The sequence below is a fragment of the Protopterus annectens genome, chromosome 5.part0, assembly GCF_019279795.1.
Source record: "Protopterus annectens isolate FY-2018-M chromosome 5.part0, PAN1.0, whole genome shotgun sequence".
Classification (NCBI taxonomy): Eukaryota; Metazoa; Chordata; order Ceratodontiformes; family Protopteridae; genus Protopterus; species Protopterus annectens.
Window position 1 is genome coordinate 208,438,820 of NC_056735.1, and position 23,124 is coordinate 208,461,943.

Genomic DNA, 23,124 nt, shown 5'->3' on the forward strand with positions numbered 1-23,124 from the left:
CCACTTGAGAAAGATTTCTCTCACTACAGAGTCTTTCAGAGACCACTCGTGAGGCATGAGTATAGCTCTGCTCAACTTGTCCGCAATGTGATTGGACTTCCCGGGGATGTGCGTTGCTATCAGAAAACGCTGAGAAGAAATCGCCCATTGCCACAGTCTGAGTGCTTCTCGACACAGGGGTATGATCTGGTTCCGCCTTGTTTGTTGATGTACCACACTACAGACATATTGTCTGTCTGGATTGCAATCGTTCCCAAGGGAAGAGAGTCTTGAAGGGCTTGCAACGCTAAAAGCACTGCTCTCATCTCCAGAACATTTATGTGCAAGTGGCATTCGTTTGGTTGCCATGTGCCCTGGACTGTCCTGCCCTGATAATGCCCCCCCCACCCGATCAGGGAGGCATCCGTTGTCAGAGTAGCAACCGGAGGAGGTGGAACAAAAGGTCTTCCCGACAGGAGCTGGGGGGAAGACATCCACCACATGAGATGCTTTTTGCACTTGCTATGTGATCATAATGGTGTGAGACATTGGAAGTTCCTGGTATGACCATTGAGTAAAAGCATCCACTGAAGGATCCGCATGTGGTATCTGGCCAATGGAAGGAGAGGTATGGCCGCTGCCATGATTCCCAACACCTTTAGAACTAACCTGGCTTTGACTCTGTTGTTGTTGAGAAGAAGTGACACCAATTTGTGAATGTCTGATATCCTTTGGTTCGTTAGCCTTGCAGACATGTTTATAGTATCTAAATTTGCACCTATGTAGGTAATAGTACGACAAGGCGACAAAACAGACTTTTCGCAATTTATTGAAATACCCAGTTTTTGACAAACGCGAAAAGTATAATCTCTGGCCATCAGAAGGAGATGCTTGGTGGGAGCTGTGAGAAGCCAGTCGTCCAAATATGGAAACACCTGGAATCCTTGTCGCCTCAGGTGAGAAGCTACCACTGCCATGCATTTGGTAAACACCGGGGCAGTGGTGAGACCAAAGGGCAGGGCCCTGAACTGAAAATGACTGGTTCCCAGCCTGAAGCGGAGGAATCTTCTGGAGCGTCTGTTCATTTTTATGTGATAGTACGCATCCCGAAGGTCTATAGAGCACATCCAGTTTCCTTTGCCCAAAAGGGGAAGAATGGATTGCAGCGTGACCATCCGAAATCTTGTTTTCTTGACTGATTTGTTCAAGACACTGAGATCCAAAATCGGTCTCCAGTCCCCTGTTTTCTTTGGAACTAAAAAGAACCTTGAGTAGATTCCGGATCCTTGTTGATCTGCTGGCACTGACTGAATTGCTCTTTTGCAAGCAGTTTTGAAATTTCCAAAGCTGCTATATCCCTTTGAGCGGTGGAACATCTGGAAGGGATTTTTTGACTGATTTGGAAAACGAAGAAAGGGGATAGAATAGCCTTCGAAATGATGGACTGTACCCATTTGTCTTGAGTCAGGGATAGCCAGGCTTCTGGGTACAGTGACAATCTTCCCCGACTGCCTCGAAGATGGGCAGTCGGGCAACACCTCAGGGATGCTGAAAGGGCTTGTCAGGAAAGGCTTCCCGATTGCCCTGGTTCTGCGGACCCCCTGCCCCTAGGGCAGCGTCTACCATTGTTATTCCCACCTCTGCCTTTGGTAGGAAACGACTCTGTCGCCAGGCTAAGTCCCTTGAGATTGTTTACGGAACCACATCTTCCCACCCTTCTGGCCTTTGGGGTAAGGCCTAGAAGGAGTCAAACGGACTCCGGCGGCAGAAAGGGTCTTGCCATCAGTCTCGCACCTAGTCAGGGTTTCTTTCACTTGAGGACCAAAGAGAGATGATCCATCAAAAGGGGAGTTCGTGAAAGACGCCTTGAAAGGGTCCGCAAAATTGCATAGCCGCATCCAGGCGTGCCTACGTAAGGCTACACCTGTCCCTGCGGCTCTGCTCGCTCCATCGGCCGCATAAGAGAGGAGGCGCATGGAGGAGTTGGATATGGAATTAAGGGTAGCCAGCTGCGTGTTCATCTTTTCTTGGAAACCCGCAGCTGTAGGATCCTTTAACATTTCACTCGCTTCCTTGATCAAGTCCCTTTGAAGACGAGTGAAATGGCACAGGTAGTTCAGCTTAACGCATGGTAAATGTCGCTGAGGAGAACATCCGCTTCCGCACCTATCCATGGACCTAGATTCCTTGTTAGGTGGATGGACAGGCACTGAAGGATCAGCCAGTTCCTTCTTTGTGGCAGCAGCTACCACCATAGCATCCACAGAAACTCCTTTTGATAAAAATTGCTTGTCTGATGGGGCTGTGATGAACTTAGAGGGTCTCCTGGGAGTGGGGTCCACTGAATCAGGAGCCGTCCATGCCTTCTTAGCAACCACCTGCATGAGGGGGTCGAGGGGGCGGCACACCCAGGAGGTGGAAGGACGAGAGCCAAACGCCTCAAGATACACAGATTCGTCCTCCGAAGGGTTGAGGGCTGGCCAATTTCCCCTCTGTTTCAGGATCTCCAGAATGTCTGCAAATGAGACATCTTCAGAAGGGGAACGGGGGGAACCCTCAGAATCATCCAAATCTGTGTCTGACGTGATAGACTCAGGTGACCCAATGTGTTCCCTCTTGCACTTCCCCTTCCGAGGGGGCTCTCCTGCCAAATCAGGAGAGGCCTCGGAAGAGGATGAAATCCCCACAGGGGGCTCCTGAGGAGCTGGCTCTCTGCGGTCCGGGATGAGGGAGTGAGTCGACTTACCCTGAGGCAGCATAGAGGGAGGGCGGACGGAGCCGACTGTGGAGTAGAGCCAGGCTCTAACACACTCCGCATGACCTCGAATGCACCCCTGTCAGGCAGAGCCAGAGGTCCCCGCCCGAGGAGCTAAGAACCCCTCGGCACCGACAGTGATGGCTCCGAGGCCGATGTCGGAGCCGAACTCACCAGCGCCGAAGCCCCGAGAGGGAGAGTGGGGTCGGACAAGGGTCCGATGCCACTCACCCCCTCGGAGCCGACAAGGGAAGTCCGGCGCCGAGATTCCTCCAAAGAAGAAAACAGAGCCGACGACGGAGCCGAAGACAATTGTCTCGGCTCCGAAGTAATCACAGTCTCGGTTCCGACGCGACCCGGCTCCGAACTCAAGAGAGTCGAAGGAGGAAAAAGTTGATGGACCGGGGCAGGCACCGACTGAGGAGTCGGGCTCTGAAGCATCTGGGCTAGTGCCTCGGACTTAAGTAGTCGACTCACTACCCTCTGAAGGTCATGATCGGACAGCCTCGATGACCTAGAGGAATGAGACCTTTGGCTCCGTTCAGACAGCAGGGGAGATCCTGGAGCCGAATGAACGGAGCCAAGAGATGGTGACCTAGACCTCTTCCTAGTTGTTGGGTCTCAAGGGTTGGTCCGAGTCGACACGGGAACCTCAATAACCTCGGCCCGGTCGGAGCCGAGCCACAGAAACTGTGGACTGAGACTTATCGGCTCCAGCCGGAGCCGATAAAGGCAAAGGTTGAGCAACCTGAGGTCTCGGCTCAGAAGCCGGAGCCGAAGACCTCGATGCCTTAGAGGGCTTCCCTGTTGAAACTGACAGGGAATCCTCTGGCTTCAGTAAGCCTCTAAGAATTAATTTGTTTTTTCTTTCCTGCAGGACCCTGGGGCTGAAGCCATGGCACACAGCACAGGAGTCCTGCAGGTGCAAAGGCCCCAGACAATAGACACAAGAAGTGTGAGCGTCTGTCAGAGACATTTTCTGACAGCACGCATCACACATCTTGAATCCGGAGACCTTTGCTTCTTTAGACATTTCCCTGACTGACAGGTGTACACAAACACACACCCAAACACACAAGTTATACCCTGTCAGGAAAAAATAATAATTTTAGTAGTAATACTAGAATTTAAAGTACACTAAACTAAAGTAAACTACAAGAAACACAAACACTCCACTAGGGAAGGGGAGGCCTAAGGGCCCAAAGGAAGAACCAAAGGTTCTTTGGTAAAGAAACGGAAAAATTTAGGGTCGGGGATAAAGTTTTGTAATCTACACTAACTAAGAAAGAAAATTAACTTAAAATGGGTTTAAAAGAGTAACTTTTACAAGAAAAATTAACACTCACCAGGAACCGGTAGAAGCAACCAACCTCGAAGCTGTAGCGGCAAACGAGATCTGAGGTAACTCTCGCCTAGCATTGTGGGATATAAGGGGAGCCTCGAGCCGGTGGAACCAACTCTCGAGCTTTTAGAGTGGCCGAGTCGGAGCCGAGGTCGGCTCCGAACCCATCCAGCAAGAATGAAGGCGAGATAGACAACTAAACATCACATTTTCCCACATGCTTTTGGGAGACCTGACGTATTGTTTTGCAAATTTTAGTCAGGTCTGGATGTTTTTTTTCTGTGTAAGAAAAGGCTTCCGTCTTGCAGCCCTACCCCATAACCCAGACATATGGAGAATACGGGACACTGTTACCACATGTATAACACAACCAATACTTGCCAGAAATTCCTGCAACTCCTTCAGTGTTGCTGTAGGTCTCTTGACAGCCTCCCTGACCAGTTTTCTTCTTGTCTTTTCATCAATTTTGGAGGGATGTCCAGTTCTTTCCAACGTCACTGTTGTCCCATATTTTCTCCACTTTTTGATGGCTGTCTTCACTGTGTTCTATGATATATACAATGCTGTGGAAATTTTTTTGTACCCTTCTCCTGACTGATACCTTTCAGCAATGAGATCCCTTTGATGCTTTGGAAGCTCTCTGCGAACCATGGCTTTTGCTTTAACAAGCAACTGAGTAAATGTCAGAAAACTCCTACTAAAAAAGCTGAACTTTATTTGGGGTTAATCAGAGTCTCTAGTTCATGGCAGTTGTGTACCCAAGAAGACTGAATGCTGTAATTAAATCGAAAGGTGCTTCAACAAAATGTTAGTTTAAGGATGTGCACACACATGCAACCAGCTTATTGTATTTTTTTTACTTCTTATATTTTTTCCCCCAAACAGATTTGTTTTTCAATTGAATTGTACAGGTCATAGGTCACATTACAGGTGGGAAAAGTTTTGAAAGGACTTATTGTGGTCTCATTTTTTTATATCACAAAAACCTGACATTTTAACAGGGGAGTGTACACTTTTTTATATCCACTGTATGTGCGTGTGTGTGTACATATACACACACACACTATATATATATATATATATATATATATATATATATATATATATATATATATATATATATATATTTATATATTATTTATATATTATATATATATATATATGTATATATATATGCATACACACACACACACACACACACATCATATATATATATATATATATATATATATATATATATATATTTTATTAACATATATTTTTATATACATATATTTATTTTCCACTAAAAAGAGATTCCTCATAATGGGAATAGCTGCTGATCCAATCAATGGTTTTTAGCTGGGGCATTTTGTCCTGGAGCTCTTTGGGGAAGGAGAAAACAACTCATCTAGCCGCACCCACCATCAGTGGCATACACCGAACTGTTTCAGATAGCATGTCTGAAGCAAAGCATTATTCAATGCAACCTAAATTACATCTATTTTTGGAACAGTATGGCAAAGTTGACACAAAAAAACTGTGTGGTTACTACAGCCCACTCGACCCAGGTTCAATTGGCTATTATGGCTATTGTCCGAGTGGCAGGAAGGGATGGGCATGCAGTCCTGGATGGGAAGGCATTCAATGATGCTACCTTAGGGAAGCTGTGATCCCATCTTGGACATGAATGACAAGTTTGGCAGGCAGAGCAAGGAGTGGGCAAACCATGTAATGAAAAAAAAAAAAAAAAAAACAACATGACAGAAGCAGAGATAACCGAGGCTCCAGGGCATCTTTAGGATCCACGACCAGCCCAAGCAATACTGGAGTAAATCCAGTGGATAAGGAGATGAGCTGGTAGACCTGATGTGGAATGGGATACTGGAGGCCGAGCCAACTGGGAGACCAAAATAAATAACTAAACAAATGTCTGGGTGTTTGGGGGAATGTTAGAGAAGAACGTGAAGGGTCACCGGAATAGTTTAATGTCAAAGACTGTTTGATGATAAAGCAGCTGCTTTTGATAACTAGAAATACATCTAGTGAATTCTACAAGTCAGAGACCATGATTTGTGGGTATATTCCAAGCAGGATCAACAATATATATATATATATATATATATATATATATATATATATATATATATATGAATGCCTGTACTGAGAAGTACATTTCCTCCCAAATGCTGGGGGCTTTTCTTCTCGTCTGGCTCTAACTTTAGCAGTGAAAATCTACAGAGGCTTGGCACCATGGTGCATTATGGGATATGTACAAGGTAATAAAGAAGCCTGGAAAAATTTTACTTGTTGAGAAATCATAGTGCCTGCTGACAGCAGTCCTGTCATTACAAAAGATGCTCCTCTTAATCTATCAAGCCTTGTCTAACAATATTATAAGTAAGAAATCGTCCTACTAGCAGTGCCTCCCATGCCAAAATTTCTGGCCACATTATCTATCAGGTGTGCTTTTTAAAGCAAAGCTAAGCTCCTTTTTACTGCAAACTGAGGAGATCTAGAACGTTCCTGAATCTACTCGAGAGTCATCCACTTAGCACTTTCAAGTGTACCTTCAATCTCAAACACCTTTTCAAAATATTTCACTATAACCTGTACAGAAAGTTCCCACCGCACTGCCCTTTAACTTTCAAATCCCTTTAACTTTCATTCCCAAAAACAGTATACAAGATAAACTCAATCAGCCAAATGCTTTACATACAGACCTTACAGGTCAACAGTCTCAGACACATCTGAGCTATAGTAAGACCATCAATAACTTCATAAGATAACCAACACACCCAACAGTGCTCTAAAACAGACAAACAGAAAACCCAGAAGGAAATTAGAAAGATAACAGGCTTCCCATAAAAAAATAACAATACTGCAATTTAAAAGGAATACTACATAAGCAGTAAATGTAAGAGACTGAACATTAAGAGCAACTGATCCTCTTTAATGGCTTGTATCAAAGTAAACATCTACTTCTGCTTAAATAGCACTGCTGCCGTCACAGTAATAGTAACATGAGTCTAGGAAATACAAGGCTACAAAGGGTTCATAATTGCAAAACGCCTACCTTCAGAGCATCATGAAATACGGGCACTCCAGGATGGTATGTGCAGGCACCTGAAAGGGAAAAGTAAAACAAGACTTTTGATAAGTATTCCATTTTTTAATAACGTTAACTGAAATTTACTAACTTTCAAACACTAATTTTTACAGATTATGTTAACATTTCAGTTGCATCTTTCTTACACAGTTCCTAAACACATCCCTATTTAATTCCTCTCCTAATCTCATCTTTTCTCCCATCCATCCACTTTCTATAACTTTCACCCACAACATTTTATTGCATATTTTTATAACATTCAATTTTTTTCTCCTATCCCATATGTCTCTAGAATGTTCTATACCGCTTCTTGACTAACCTTGCCAACACCTTTGGCATATCACTAGTCTTACTTCCTAATTTTCTTCCAAAATCATATCTGTTACTTTCAATTAACATTTCTATGTTCTTCTCTCCCCTTGATTCCAAAAAACCCTACTTTTCTTTAGAACTTCATCCAAAACTTTCATCCCTTTTTTGTTTTATTTTTATAAAGATATTAACTTCCTACCAGGACTGCCTCCTGTACTACTAATGGACAGATAAAATTCCCAAATGCTTTATCCCATGCATGGCTCACCTCAAATTGGCCAGTGTATGATCGCAGTTAGTTATTTTCACAAGGGATGATATATATACTTATAGACCATGCGATGGGTAAAGCCAATCTATAACCAAATGGGATAAAATTAATTTGAGCACACAAAGGGAAATTTGCCATACTAAAAATGGCCTGCAAGGGCAGCTAGCCTAGTACTTACCTATGAGCCTATAACCTACAAGAAATAAATCTGTATTTCACACGGTTACTGGTCTCTCTTACACATTTTTTTCATATAAACAATTACTCTACCACAAACCTCTTCATCTGTTATTCCTTTTTCTGGCTATTCATTTAATATTTTATAGAATATTGATCTCATTCTAATTCATCTTTTTATAACCTAATCCATCTACTACTGGTGCTTATTCTTTCCTTCCTTCCATTGTTTCTTCCACTTTCCACGCTGAAAACATTTTCTAGCATGTTCTTAATATTTTCAAGGATTTTTGGTACAAGTAGTATGGATTGTACAACTTCCTTTTCATACATTTTAACAAACTCTCCTATAATTACAATTATTTCTCTCTTCCTATATCTAATAACTCCTTCAAACATTGTGAGATAGTTGGTATAACGGTCAACGTGTTCACCTTAGAGACACAAGGTGCAGGGTTGGATCCTCACATGAGGTAACTGGCTTAAAATGGCCCGCAAAGGCAGTTACCCTAGTACTACTCTATGAATCCATTATTCATTCTCGTTTTTTGTTTTACCTCTTTTCCAAGAAAAGGTAAAACTTCATTTTGTTTTCCTTTACAAAAAATATCAACCTATTTTTGTCTTTTTCTCGTAGAGTTTTCTCTCTTACTCTGTTGCCGCATTACACTAATTTTCATATCTAGGATTTCATTATACATGCTTCAATTCCGTTGTTTCACTCTTTTCAACAATCAAAAATATTTTCTTGTATTTTTCTCAAAAAACACTTCACCAATCTACAGAGTTTTCTAATGTACTCATTGTCATATGCTGTTCCCGTAAACTCTATGTTCTCTTTTCATCTCATCTACTTTAGCAATCTCTCCAATCTTTTACTCCCTACCCTTTTATTACTTCTCTGTAATCTGTCATTTCTTTCATATCACTTGACTAAATGAAGTAATCCATTTCAATTCTGAAAGTCTCCATTTATATGTACATTCTCTATTTTTTATATATATATATATATATATATATATATATATACACACACACACACACACACACACACACACACACACACACACACACACATTTTCTACACTTCATGTCTCATTTTAACATCCAGCATTATTTTCTCTTGTCCTTCTCAAATTACAGTTAAAAATCACCCACCACAACAGCAGAAAAATCACCCACCACAACAGCAGACATATTTAACAGAACAAAGTCTTTAAATTAATCTTTTCTTTCTCAGTCATATTGGTGTAAATATAAACCAACTACTTACGCAACGGTATTTTGTAAACTTACCAGAACAATAGATGTTCGAATGAGTCCTGCTGCAATAGCCAACATTTTATGGGTTTTATCCTGCTAAGGATATAACAGCCACACAGCTTCCATAGGTTCAGGGCACCTTCCATGCACCCAAAACACTTTAGTTAAGCCGATTGTCAGGTTTGGGTGCCAAGCTCTTCAGAGCTTTTATACCAACTAAGAGAGGGATAACAAGCACTGAGAGGACGTTGTAAGGAAAGAATAATACATGTCCAGCTGTTTTCCAGGTCTTACAGCATACAGTCCTGGAACAGAACTTTGCCAAACCTTTGTTTAGAAAAGAGACAAAAAGGCCTGCTTTCCCAAAAGTTGGCGAAATCTTGAAGGACTCCCCTGATTCAGTTTCCATTTCTGACAGTCGGCGCCAGTCCTGCTCAGCTTTCCTGCCACACAATTTTCCTCTGACGGAACACAAGATACATGTACAGGGAGAGTGTGCTGTAAAGCTATATCCCATGCTAACATGGCTAGCCTGCATAGGGGGTAAGATCTAGTTCCCCCTTGCTTGTTTACGTACCACACTGTGGTACTGTCTTGTAACTACTTGCGGACCCTGTGACCACAAATGATTTAAAGTGTTGAGAGCATTTATATAAGAGCTAGCATCTCTTTTATGTTTATACATTTTGGTCTTTTTTTGTACCAAAGACCTTACATTTTTATGTTCAATGAAAGTGCTGCCCAGCAAAGTGAGAAATCTGTTGTGACCAACTGCTTTGAAGAAGGAGGGGAGAATGGGAGACCTGGACTATGAGAAATTGTATGTCTTTACCACCTAATTTCCCTTTTTACAAATCCCAGAAAGGGAATTTGAAAAAGTTAATGGGTGTTGATAAAGTCTTGCAAGAGACGTCATGAGAATGATGGATATCATAAAATCCAGAAGTCTAAGGTATTTCATTGCACAGGCCAAAGTCTGAGTGGAAAACTCCAGAGATATACCTAAATATACATGTATTTCTTCCCGTGGAAAAACAAATTCTTACTCATGTCCAACAAGCACCCCAGAAACACAATCCTATGACAGCAAGTCAGAAAAGACTTTTGAATAATCTCTTGGAAATCCCAGTATGTGTAGGATTTCTGATCCGACAGAGAAATTCCTGATACTTAACTCTGCAAAGATAAGCAAGTCTTCTAAATATGGAGAAAACATGCATATTCTGAAAACTACAGTGGGGCATTGGAGCTAGACACTTTGTGAACACTCTTAGAACAGTGGATAACCCAAAGGGTAAGGCAAAGAACAAAACACAGAACCTTCAGAAATGTCTGAAATCTGGATGAAGTGGAATTGTGATAATATCCATCTTTTAAATTTAAGATTACTAAGAAACTCAAATGAAGAGGTGGTAACAGGTTGCCAAGTGAAACCATTTTCAACTTGGACACCATCACAACCTGGTTCAGGAATAAAAATTCAGGACTGGTCTTAAAGATAATCTTTCTCTGGCACTACAAACATTACTGAATAAAATCCTTCCCCTAAATGAGGAGGGAGAGCAGCTTCTATTACCCCTAGACAGCAAATGATGCAAGACAGGAAAAAAGAATAATATAGTCTGACAGATGTGAAGGAATCTCCAGAAAAGGAGCAAGTTCCTCCCACTGCCATCTGTCAGGAACAATTTATCTGAAGCAATCAGTTGTTAAAGAGAATTCCTGGGAGGATTACAGAACTACCAGGGTGGGGGTGGGAAACAAGGTCCCTCATATAGGGAGCTACTTCCGAGATGGCTGTACACTGAGTAACAGCTTAACTTCATCTCTCTCAGTGTGAAAACAGAAACTTAGAGAAGAAGGCCACTGAACTTGTCTTTTTGGGTAAATTTTGCACGGACTGGATGCTAGCAAAAAGGAAATTCAGAAAACCTGAAAGAAAATCAATCACAAAGGGTAAGGAGAAAAACACTAACTGGGAAGAATTCTGCAGCTGTTCAGCAAAAAGCAGAGCATGCTCCAGCTTTGGTGCAAGACATGACCTCCAGTAACATATAGAAAACAATAAGTCAAATGTACTCAGAGCTGATTAAAATAAATAAAACACACTTAAGGACTACATCAACTCACATAACAAAAAGATGGAAAAATGAAGATGTTTTAAACAGATATTCAGATGAGGTGATAAAACTACAAAAATCAGAGGACGAAATGAGGAAAAGGCTGGCTGAGTATGAGACTGCTCAAGAAGAGCGGTTTCAGAAAATAACAGAATTAGAGGACAGAGCACATAAGGAAAAGCCAAGATTTTCTGTTGTACCAGAGAAGCTGGAAGAACAGCCTGTATTAATGTTATGAAAAGACAAATAAGCAAATGAACTAGTATTCCACAACAGTTGTTGTTAACTAAAAAGGCACATTGTGGTTATGCTCCCAACCTGGCCGTGAGAAAGCAACCATCACCTTTATTAGTAAAGATGCAATCATATCAGCAAAGAGTTGAATCCGTCAAAACTGTAGCAGAAGGAAAGTACTAAAAGTGTGAGGCAGTAGAGTGCATTTGGAAAATGATTACTCACCATACACCAAGCAGAAAAGGAGTAAATTTATTCCACTAATCAGGGGATTCAAGATGCTATATCCAGCTATTCACAGAACATTATTTCCTTGAAGGTCAAAATCATTTTTTGATGTAGAACATGCTATGGAGGAAATACAAAAATAAGTCCAACAAAAGGTAGTCTATGGAACTAGAGAAAATTCAAATTCTAGTTCTCCTGGTAATAGAGCCCACAGACAGTGCAAGTAAAACTTTTTCCAGTGTTTCAAAACAAAATGCTTGAGAGACAGAAAAAAGCACAAGAGTTGACTACAAGAACCGGGAGTACGTTGGAAAAGAAGAAGAAACTGGATTTGGGAGATGGGGATCAACAGAAAAAAAACAAGCAACTCGGGAACGGACAAATAACTGTGGGATTACAAACCATTAATTATATTTGTGAAACATGACAGAACAGGAAAACCTGGAAATACTGGACTTTTTTGACTTTGTTAAACTTGTAGGGGACTCCAAGGCATATGCTCTACTTCATGTTATTAAAGTTTGGAAGAACATTTAGGAGGGGGGCAGAGGAAGGAAGGAGTTAACAGTAAGCAAAACAAATTTTTGTTCTTAACAGTAGTAGTATTATAATGCATGACATAATATGCATGCTATAAACTATTGCTTTCTCAGTTATGTAATAGGGATACTCAAGTAAACTTCCTGTTTTTTTTCTTCTACCTTTTCCTCCTCCTTGTTCGCTTTTCTGAAATGTAGACACTACAATGTTAAAAAAAGACAGAAGTCTAGTTAAAAGAGAATGACAGGACTTGATTAAAGCCATTGGCTTCATCTAGTAACAATTCTTAATAGAAAACAAATAAAAAGAACACTGAATATAATAATTTTTCTTCTAACAAATAAATGAGTTCTTGTAGAAGCAACTGTGTAGCTGGTTGTCATGTCTCCATGGAGACAATCTGATAAAGGGCAATAAAAACAGAATAATTATTTCAATGGTTAGAAGATAATGCTTTGACAGCATTCAAGTGTTTTCCCAATCTGGGAGAGGGATAACGATAACACACACAAAAAAAAAACAGCACTTAGTAGAAACACAGGCTGTACCAAGTGTCTTGGCATGGATAACCTTTCTTACAGGCTAATCCAAGTCTATTGAGTGTAGCAGTCAGTCCAGAACCACCGATCCCATTAGGAGGGCTAAACTTCAATACTTGAAAATGTATACAGTTGTGTGTGTTGGTAGTACGCGGACAGGCTTTAGGAGTTTTCTGGTGTGTTTGACTTTTTTGAGGGCTTCCACTAAAACTAAAACTTTTGTAAGATGTGACATAAATGGATATAAAAAGAAACAACTGTAGAAAAGATCAACCCGCCAAACATAGTGTATGCATGTAACAAAAGAGCTGGAACTAGGCTTAAAAAAAGCTGTTACAGATAGCAAGTGGGAATAACAATTTCTTAACTTAGTGACAGTACTTTGTATTATCATCTTTAAATGTCAATGGTTTTACAGATGCATACAAAAAAAGAGTAGTGAACTATATTAAAAAAATGTACAGTGCAAATAGCTAAGCTACAGCAGACATACTTGAAAAGAACTGAGCATGGGAATTTGATAAAGAAAGGTTTTCAGGATACTTATTCAGAGGAATACCTGGGGCAAAAGAAAAGGGGAGTGCTATTAACTGCAAGAGGAGCTCCAAAACTGCTAGAAGAGAATAAAGAATATAACAATGACAGATCTGTAGTACTAAGGGGCTACTGGAAAGGAAGGAGGATTACACATGGGCATGTTATTTACATTCCGCCTAAAACTGCCATAATGGAAGAATACTTCTCCCAGAATTATCAGCTTTTAGCAGGGAATATTATTTATAGGTGGGGACTGGAATTTGTTTTGCAGCAGCAAGGATGTATCTGGGGTGGCTGAGAAAGGAAAATATAACAAAAGAGGGTACACTTTTGAAGAAATTTAAGAAAATATTTGGTAAGAAAGATGTGAATTCAGTAGTAGGAGTGCAGAATGAATTTGCTTATTATTTCCCAAGATAAAAACTGAGCTAGGCCAGACAGAACTTGTATTTCACAGGGACATGTGCATTTAATTGAAAGTTGGAACATGTGCATTTAATTGAAAGTTTTGATACATATCCAATAACCATTTCAGATCACGTCCAATAATAACTAAAACTAAAAATCCAGGGTAATAAAATAAAAATGAGACAATGGCACTTTCCCACCTAGCTGTTGAAAAGAGAGAAATTTAAGGCATGGGCAGTAGAAATTATTCTGGAGTTATTAGAGAAAACAGAAATTTTGTCTGAAAATATAGGTAGGGATGGAGATAAAATTAAAGTGGAGTTTAAAAATAGGATGGGAATAAATGAGAGAGAGGGACGGTTTAGAAGAAACAAGAATTATTTAGAGAGCCTGACAAAGGTTTAAGTATTGCAAAATAGGGGGAATCTCACAAAACAAGATGAGTAGCAATTGCAGAATGCTAAACAGAAATAAAGAAATTACCTCAATAACATGCATGAGTTTAGAAAGACTGCTGTTATGCAACTGATTTTTTTTTTTTCTGTAATATTGGTTTTATTGTAATAAACAGGGTTTAACACCATCTTCTGTGCAAGTCAGTTTAGTAGCATTAAGTTTGTTTTCCAAAGTTTTTATCACCCCAAAATTTTACAATACAATGGGCAGTAGTTATGGTGCTAAAAGGCTGGATAAAAGAAAGAGGTTGCCATTCAGACAATCAATGTCTCACTGGGTTTTTGTTAGTAAGATTCATACTTCAAGGTTTACATGTCAGCAATCCCCCCAAGTACAGTTATGCCATCTGGGCCACCCTTTTCTTGTGGCTGTATTTTGGTGGTTTCAGGTTGACTGAACAATTAGGATTTCTCAGGCAGTCTGAGTTAGTCTTTACTTCTTTTTTTTCAAAACAGGTTTATTGTTTTAAGCAACTGATTTTTGATAACACCAGAGCACAAAAAACTTTAGCATAATGACTCAGGCAACACAAAGTAGAAAGGGTTGCCACCAAACTTAGGAAGCCTATAACAAGGAAGTTAACAAGAGATCCTGTGGAGGAACTAATAATATTTCAGAAAATGTTATGAAAATCTGTAAAAAGCAGATAAATATGGAAATAAACAAAAGGCACAAATGGAAATGTTTATAGAAAAATTAAATGTGTTAAGCTTAGTAACCGAGGATCATCTACCTCTATTTTTATTTATTTACTTTATTTTACATTTGTTGACCAGGCTAGTCTAATTGGATATACATCCATTTTCAGTAGAGGCCAGGGGAGAAAAGCTCCGATGAACACAACAGAATTAACAAAGGTTAAAGGTTACAATAAAATAAACACAAACAGTAAGTAACCAGGTAGCAGACTACAATAAAATAGTAATAGCAAATATTTCAAACTACTTTGTATTGTACATAACAATGACTATGTAAATTTTGGACATAATATTCAGAAGAAGTAAATAATTGAAACGTTACAGTATTTTTACAGTTCCTGCTTTCATTTATGCTAAACAACATTGACTAGTAAGAAAGTAGAAACTAGAAGTAAAAGAAATACCCGATTCCCACATTGAATACAGAACCCTGCGAAATAAAGTAAAAAAGCTTACTATCTCTGACAGACAAAATTACTTCTTTACCCTCCAAAACAATAATAAAACAAATCCACAGAAATTCTGGAAAGGAATCTCTACCCTCCTCAACCCCAGCAGACCACACACCCCTACCCCTGACCCAAATGCACCTCAAGATGCACGCACTCGAAACTCTCCTTAGCATGGAGAACAACGATATCTGTGCAGTAACAGAAACCTGGTTCAGGGGTCCCGAGAGCACCCCAGCACTACCAGGTTATACCTCATACCATGCTTTTCGGCCCTAAAACTTGGACCGAACCACAAAAGGAGGGGGAGTATCGATATTCAAAGATACCCACACCTCCAGGTTGGTGGCAAAGCATGAAGCATCAGAGACTATCCATGTGCAACTAACAGTGGGTAAAACTGCCTTCCAGTTTATAGCCTGCTACAGACCACCCTCCCAAACCCAGGAACCCCACTCGGCCTTCCTGAGAACACTGGAAAATATGAAGGTCTCTCCGAACACCATTATATTGGGCGACTTCAACTACCCAAACATAGATTGGGAGCATTACTCTAGCTCCAACACCCTTGCCCAAAGGTTCCTAGAATTCATAAACTCAAATGCTATGGAACAACTTGTTACCACTCCCACAAGAGGGGAAAACATACTGGACCTGATCATCACCAACATGGGGACTCTATGCTCCAGACCAGAAGTGTATCCCTCACTGGTAAGATCAGACCATAAACTGATCTCACTGGATATTCACATCCCGACCCCACCCCCTGCCCAGAAAACCACAGTGAAAAACTTCTCTAAAGCAAATTTCACACTCCTCAAAACCAAGGTGGAATCCTTCAAAGCCCCCGGGCCTGTGGAAAATACGGCCCAGACCGCAGAATCCTTTATAAATGCATTCTATGAACACCTTCAGGACTGCATGGATCATGCAATCCCAAATAAAACCAAGACCCAATCCTCCAAAGGCAGACGACCTGTCTGGTGGACCCCAGCCATAAACAAACTATACAATAGAAGGAGGAAGCTACTACATGATAGAGCAAAATCCCAAAAAGGGAAGGCATCTCTGATCAGTATTAGCAAAAAACTAAGGGCACTCATAAAATCATCAAAGGCCAGCTTCGAGAGAAAAATTTCACAGGACACTAAGGATAATCACAAGGCTTTCTTTAGTTATGTTAGGAACCTGGGTGGGAATTCCCAGATATGCTCAGAATTAGTCCAAAATGACAAAAAATACACTGATCCCACAGACATTGCCAACATCCTAGCTGACAGGTTCAGCGCAAACTTCTCCCCCCCTCCCCACCAAAAGGGCAAATATCTATCCCAGCAGAGTGCTGCCCCCCTGACATCTCAGATGCTCAGGTGGGAGCCGCCCTCGCCAAAGCAAAAAACACAGCATCAATGGGACCAAACGGTGTCCCAGGCTGCGTCCTACATGAACTCCAAGAAGAGCTAAACCCAAACATAAAACTACTGTATAATCTCAGCCTTACTACAGGATACGTACCCAAAGAGTGGCGTACAGCAACAGTGGTCCCTCTCCACAAAGGTGGTGCCTCAACGGACCCTGGAAACTATCGCCCCATAAGCCTGACTAGCTTGGTCTGCAAAGCTATGGAAAGGATCATCATGGACCTCATAAATAAAGATACTGGGGACCTACAGACACTGGATCCTACCGAGTTTGGCTTTGTTAACGGCAGATCCTGCCTCTTAAACCTGGTTGACTTCTTTGAAACAGTCACCAAGGCCATTGACGAAGGGAAGGTGGTCCACACAGCCTATCTGGACCTCGCAAAAGCCTTCGATACAATATCCCACTCGGGCATTATAGATGAGCTCACCAGCTTAAATATAAACCCCTATGTCACTAGATGGGTTGCAAACTGGCTCAAGGACAGAACCCACATGGTTAGAATTGCTGGAGCCATGTCAGACTCCAAACCAGTTACAAGTGGCATCCCACAAGGCTCAGTCCTGGGACCTCTCTTGTTTGGTATATATTTCTCGGAGGTACAGGCCAACACGGAAGGACTGTGGCTGACCAAGTTCGCAGATGACTGCAAACTGGGCGCCATAATTGACTCTCCAGCCAACACAAGCATCCTCCAAAAGGGCCTCGTAGAAACAGACAACTGGTGCCAGAGCCATGGCCTCAAGCTAAACGAAAAAAGTGTATAGTCATCCCCTTTGGCAAAAACAAAGTGCCCACAAATTACCACATAGGTGATAATCCATTAAGTACAGAAGAAGTAATTAGGGACCCAAGTTGATAGCAATCTCTCATTTGACAACCACGTGGCCAAAGTGGTTAGAAAAACATTTTATATAGCCCACCTAATCATGAAGGGATTCACATCTAGATTAGGGGAGGTCATCGTGCCTCTTTACTCATCCCTCATCAGACCCATAATTGAGTACAATGCCCCTTTTGGGATGTACCTTACCAAACACCTGCAGCAACTGGAAAGACCCCGAAAGTACCTCACCAAGAGGATCAAAGGGCTCAAACAGATGCCATATGCTGCCCGGTTAAAGAAACTCCAGCTCTACTCAGTGGCATACCGCCTGCTCAGAGGTGACCTGTGCCTGACGTATAAGGCCATGTCCAACCCGGAATTAAGGGACATGCTGCACCTCAAAAAATCCAAATCCCATCGAGCTACACGCTCGAGAGACTTGAACCTCAGCACTGAAATAAATAAGACATGCTGGAGGGACAGATTCATAACCCAGAGGCTCCCTTCACTCTGGAATAAAATCCCAGTCCAGGTTAGGCAGAGTCCCTCATTGACTCTTTTCAAGAGGAATCTTGATGAGTGGATGGGAGATCGTAGGTTTACCCCGGGTATCACTTCTGTGTCACTGTTAGACAGAGGCACAGTATACTAACCTCGAAAAAGGGCATAGCAAAATTAATTTAAAATGGGTGGCGAAAGCCAAACATACTCTGGCTAGGCTTATAAATGCCCTTGGGCAGATAGCCTAGTATGAACCTATGAACCTTGGCTACTCAATTCAACTCCTTCTTCATTGATTCTATTAGCAAACTAACTTCCTCTTTTCCTACTTCTACCCTACCATCCAATACCCCCTCACCCTCTCCTGCCAAAAGTTCACCAAGCACTTCTCTTCCTTCCCCATTCCCATCTACTCAAACTATATTCCATTAACTCTTCTCCCACTCTAACTTCCTCATCATCCTTACCAGCATCAAATACTTTCCCTCTCCACTCTGCTCCATTCTCATTAAAACCTATACCCATTTCTACAATAAAGAAACTCCTTCAAAAATTGAAGCCCGGCACTAATGCACCTGATAATATCCCCTCATACTTCCTAAGCATTGCTGCTGAAGCAATTGCCTATCCCATAAGCATTCTCATCAACCGCTCAATCCTGGAATGTACAGTGCCCCAACTCTGTAAACAAGCCTTTATCATCCCCCTTCATAAAGGCGGTAATAACTGCAGTGTTAACAACTTCCGCCCCATTGCTATCCTGTCCCCCATTTCTAAGCTACTTGAAAAATGTGTCCAACTTCAACTACTACCACATCTTTTAGACAATAACCTTCTTACACCTACACAACATGGCTTTAGGCCAAATCATAGCACCATGACAGCCCTCCTCTCCTATCTTGAAACCGTAAATAAAGCACGTGATTCCGGCCATATTGTCTCTTACCCTACTACTTGACCTCTCTAAGGCTTTTGATACCATTTCACACAGTCTGCTATTAACCAAACTTCCCAAACTTAATCTTTCTTCCTCCTCTGTGAACTGGTTCTCCAGCTACCTATCTAACAGACACCAAGCTGTAAAATGGAAAAAGGCCACTTCCTCTTTTCTTAGTACCCCCACCGGAGTTCCCCAAGGCTCCATACTTGGTCCTCTTCTCTTTAACATATTTATAAACGATTTTCATAAATCTATCCCATTCTCTAACATCATCCAATATGCTGACGATTCTACCATTATCTGCTCTGCCACATCTACCCCTGAGCTTCTAAAGCTCACACAAGAAGCTTTCTCAATTACTGAGCATTGGATGAAAATAAACCACCTTGCTCTCAACGCCTCCAAAACTAAACTCATGTATTTACTCCCTCTAAAACTACTCCCTTCGATACAAACAAATTCTTGATTACTAGTCAAAACAACTCAATCCTAGAACTGGTGTCTGAAACTAAGTTACTTGGTGTTCAAATTGATAACCAGCTTAATTTCAACTCCCACCTACAGCTAAATATTAAAAAGACCCACCAAAAGCTGGGTATGCTCTACCGTCAAAATCAATACCTCACAAAGACCTCTAAAATTGCTCTCTCTTCTTCCTTTCTTATTCCCTCCCTTCTCTATGGATCACCTCTCCTAACTAATATTCAGTCCTCTCTAAAGAAACAACTTTCCTCTTGTTACAACAAACGCCAAGTTCGCCAACGGCCACAGGTCATCCACCCACCACTGTTCCTCTCTCCAAAAACTACATTGGCTTGAACTTCCACATCAGCTCAATTACATTCAGCTTACCCTAGCCCACAAGCTCATTAACAACCCCTCTCTTTGTCCCTCCCTGTCTTCTGCTTTTAAGTTTCACCTACCTGACAGAGTCTTAAGGTCAAACAAACAAAACCTATTAGAAATACTTAAACCAACACGCCCCCCAGGCAAAAACCTACTATCCTTTAACCTAGCTCGTCTTTGGAACTCACTCCCACAATCCATTCGTACCATCTCTAATCTTTATATGTTCAAAAAATCTCTTCATATACATCTTACGTCCCAATGGGAATGCTCTTGTTCCCATCCATCATAAAAATATGGAACTCTTCATCCTCCATTCATTCACTTCCTACTCAATAAAGCCTACATACTTATTACTTCCTTCAAATCTGTTTACACTATACAACAAAACAATCCTACCTCTTTAAAGCCCTAACACACCTCTCATTTATTGTACTTCATTTAATAAGATTGCATTATTGAATGTACCTCAAATGCATAAGCAATGACTGTATTCTCTTTTACATTTGTATAAGTATCTTAGCTCTATTGTTTACACCTTGTCTGTTAGTTTGCTTTAAGAGCTTTTTCAAGTGTATGTACCTATTCTGTGTGTCTGTTTTTTGGAGCTTTTCTCCCCAGGACTCCATTGAAAACGGGTTCTTTTAGGCCCAATGGACTATCCTGGTAAACCAACTGCAAATAAATAAATAAATAAAATAAATAAATAAGTAAGTATTAGAACAGGGGTTAAATTTTAGTCAGGGTTACTGCAAGGGCATAACCAGTGCGTTCCAAGGAATAATTTGAGTTTTTGTTTGAAGAGGGGTACGGATGGAAGTGAAGTAAGTTCACTAGGTAGAAGGTTCCAGTTTTTGCCAGCTGTGTTTGAGAACAGAGCATCACCTGCCATTTTGTTGGACTTAGTTATGCTAACTAGTAGTTTATTTGATGAGCGTAAGGTATTGGAATTTTGTTAGGTTGATTAAGGACCTTATGGGCCATTGTAAGTTGGTTGAATTGAAGCAGATTCTGTAGTTCAAGCCATCCTAGTTGTTTTAAGTTCTGACAGTGATGGGTTCTGAAGAGATTTCCAGTGGCAAATCAGGCAATGTTATTATAAGCGCTAGCTAGTTTGAGCAGGTTGTGTTTTGTTAGGTTTGTGTAGATTGGTGAAGCATAGGAGCAGTGGAGAGATTAGATGAGAGTGGGCAATAGTAGTTCTAGCTGTAGAAGTAAGGAAGGGTTTGATCCTATATAGGGAGCCCATTTTTCTGTTTTTATAGTGTTATTAATATGAGTATCGACGTTAAGGTTATCTATTGTAATTCCTAGGAGTTTGGTGGTAGAGTCAGGAGAAATGAGAGTACCATTTTTAGAGATGGCTAAGAAGTCTATTGGGGTGGACTTACAGGTAGGAGTAAAGAGCAAGAGTTTTGTTTTTTGGTTTTCAAGAGGAGATGTTTTAAGAACCATGTCTCTACTATGTTAAACAACTTCTGAGTTAGGGATTGCAGCTCATAGGAAGAATTGGCTGTGCAGATAATTGTAGAATTGTCTGCAAATTGTATACAGGTAGCTTGAGGACTAGCTAGATGCAGATCATTAATAAAAATTGAGAATAGTAGAGGATAGAATTGAGCCCTGGGGAACACCCAGGGTGACTGGCAGGTGGGAATATAGAATATTCTCCCAAAGCACTGCCTGCTGCCTATTGCTGAGGTAGGAAGTGAACCATTGTATAGCTAGTGTATCAAGAGAAAGTCAAATGTTTATAAGCAAAGGGTGGTTTACCATGTCGAAAGCTTTTGAAAGATCAATAAAGAGAGCTGAAGAGAGATTATTATTATTATGGTATCTGTTAATAGAATCAGTGAAGGATAGGAGGGCAGTAGTGGTACTACGGAATGGCCTAAAACCATGCTGGGTATTAGCTAGTATGCTGTGCTGAATTAAATGGTTAAGTAGCCGACGATGAATGCATCTTTCCATGACTTTAGCTAAAGGGGATAATAGGGCTAAAGGTCGATAGAGCATTCATTTGAATTCCCAACTTTATGTAGGAGGATAATGTGAGAAATTTTTCCACACGGCTGGTATGGTTTCCTCATTAATGGTTCTGTTTCTAACTATAGATATAGGGTAGGCTACAGATGTAGCTGCTTTTTGCAGATATTCAGCTGGGATCTGGTCAGCAGATGGAGTACAAGGCTTCAGTTTTTGGATGAGTTTGTCAATAAAATTAGTAGAGATGTGTTGCGATTGGAATGTAGGAAGAGGGCTCGTATTGGGGATAGGAAAGCTAAAGTTATCAGGGGATAACTGGCTGGCCAGAGATTGTATGGCCTCAGTAAAGAAGATATTAAGGGCGTTAGCGGTTTCAATGGAGTTTTCACGGTTAGTGTCTGTTGGGGTTGGTGTACTAGAGTGAGCAGGGTGTAGGAGTCTATTGATACTTGCCCAGAATCTCTGTGGATTATTTTGGTGTGTTTGCTGTATTTTACAGCAGAAGTCTTTTTTTATCTGAAAATATTGCTTTTTTTGTCATATTTCTTAGCTGTCTAAATACTTGTTGATCTGCTGGATTTTTAGTACTTCGTCACCTAGCCCAGGTTTTATTTCTGAGTAGGATTTTTTGCCTGGTTTCTTTAGAAAGCCAAGGTGCTGGTTTTGACTCAATTCTGATGGTACGCTTAGGTGCATGCTGGTCAAGGATAGTTAAGAATCTAGAGTTAAAGTATTTTACTCAAGTGGGAGGGTTCTTGGGGGAGACCAATTACAAGCACTAAGTTCACTTTGAAATAGCCCTAGGTTAAAATGCTTGTTGTTCTGAATAGTCCTATATGTTGCGGGTGAGAAATATTAATCTTTTCCCTGATTATGTAGGTCAATGAGTGATCACTTACATAGTCAGGGACGGTCACTACCTTATACGTTTGGTGGAAGTTATTAATAAGAATCCAGTCTAAGGTATTTTTTATTTGGTTTGTTAATTCCAGTAGGGGAGGTAATGGTTTGAGAGAAGCCATAAAGGTTAATATGGGAAGTTGGATGTTCAGTACTGATGCTCATCAAATCAATATTAAAGTCACCTAGGATTAGTGTTTCTTGTGGGAAGGTTGATGTGACCCAGCTAAGTATATTTTCTAGTGTACTGATGTTGTTCCCAGGAGGTAAATAGATACAGATGATATATATGGATTTATTAGAGTTG

At 40.9% G+C, this 23,124-nt stretch overlaps 1 protein-coding gene across 1 annotated transcript in view; it reads right to left on the minus strand.

Moving 5' to 3' along the window:
- CHORDC1 (cysteine and histidine rich domain containing 1) overlaps positions 1–23,124 on the minus strand; it is a 1,140,261-nt gene that overhangs the window by 1,098,225 nt on the left and 18,912 nt on the right. The window contains exon 2 of the mRNA XM_044072202.1: positions 7,132–7,181. Within this exon, the coding sequence (XP_043928137.1) occupies positions 7,132–7,181 (50 nt within the window). The remainder of the gene's footprint in view (positions 1–7,131; positions 7,182–23,124) is intronic.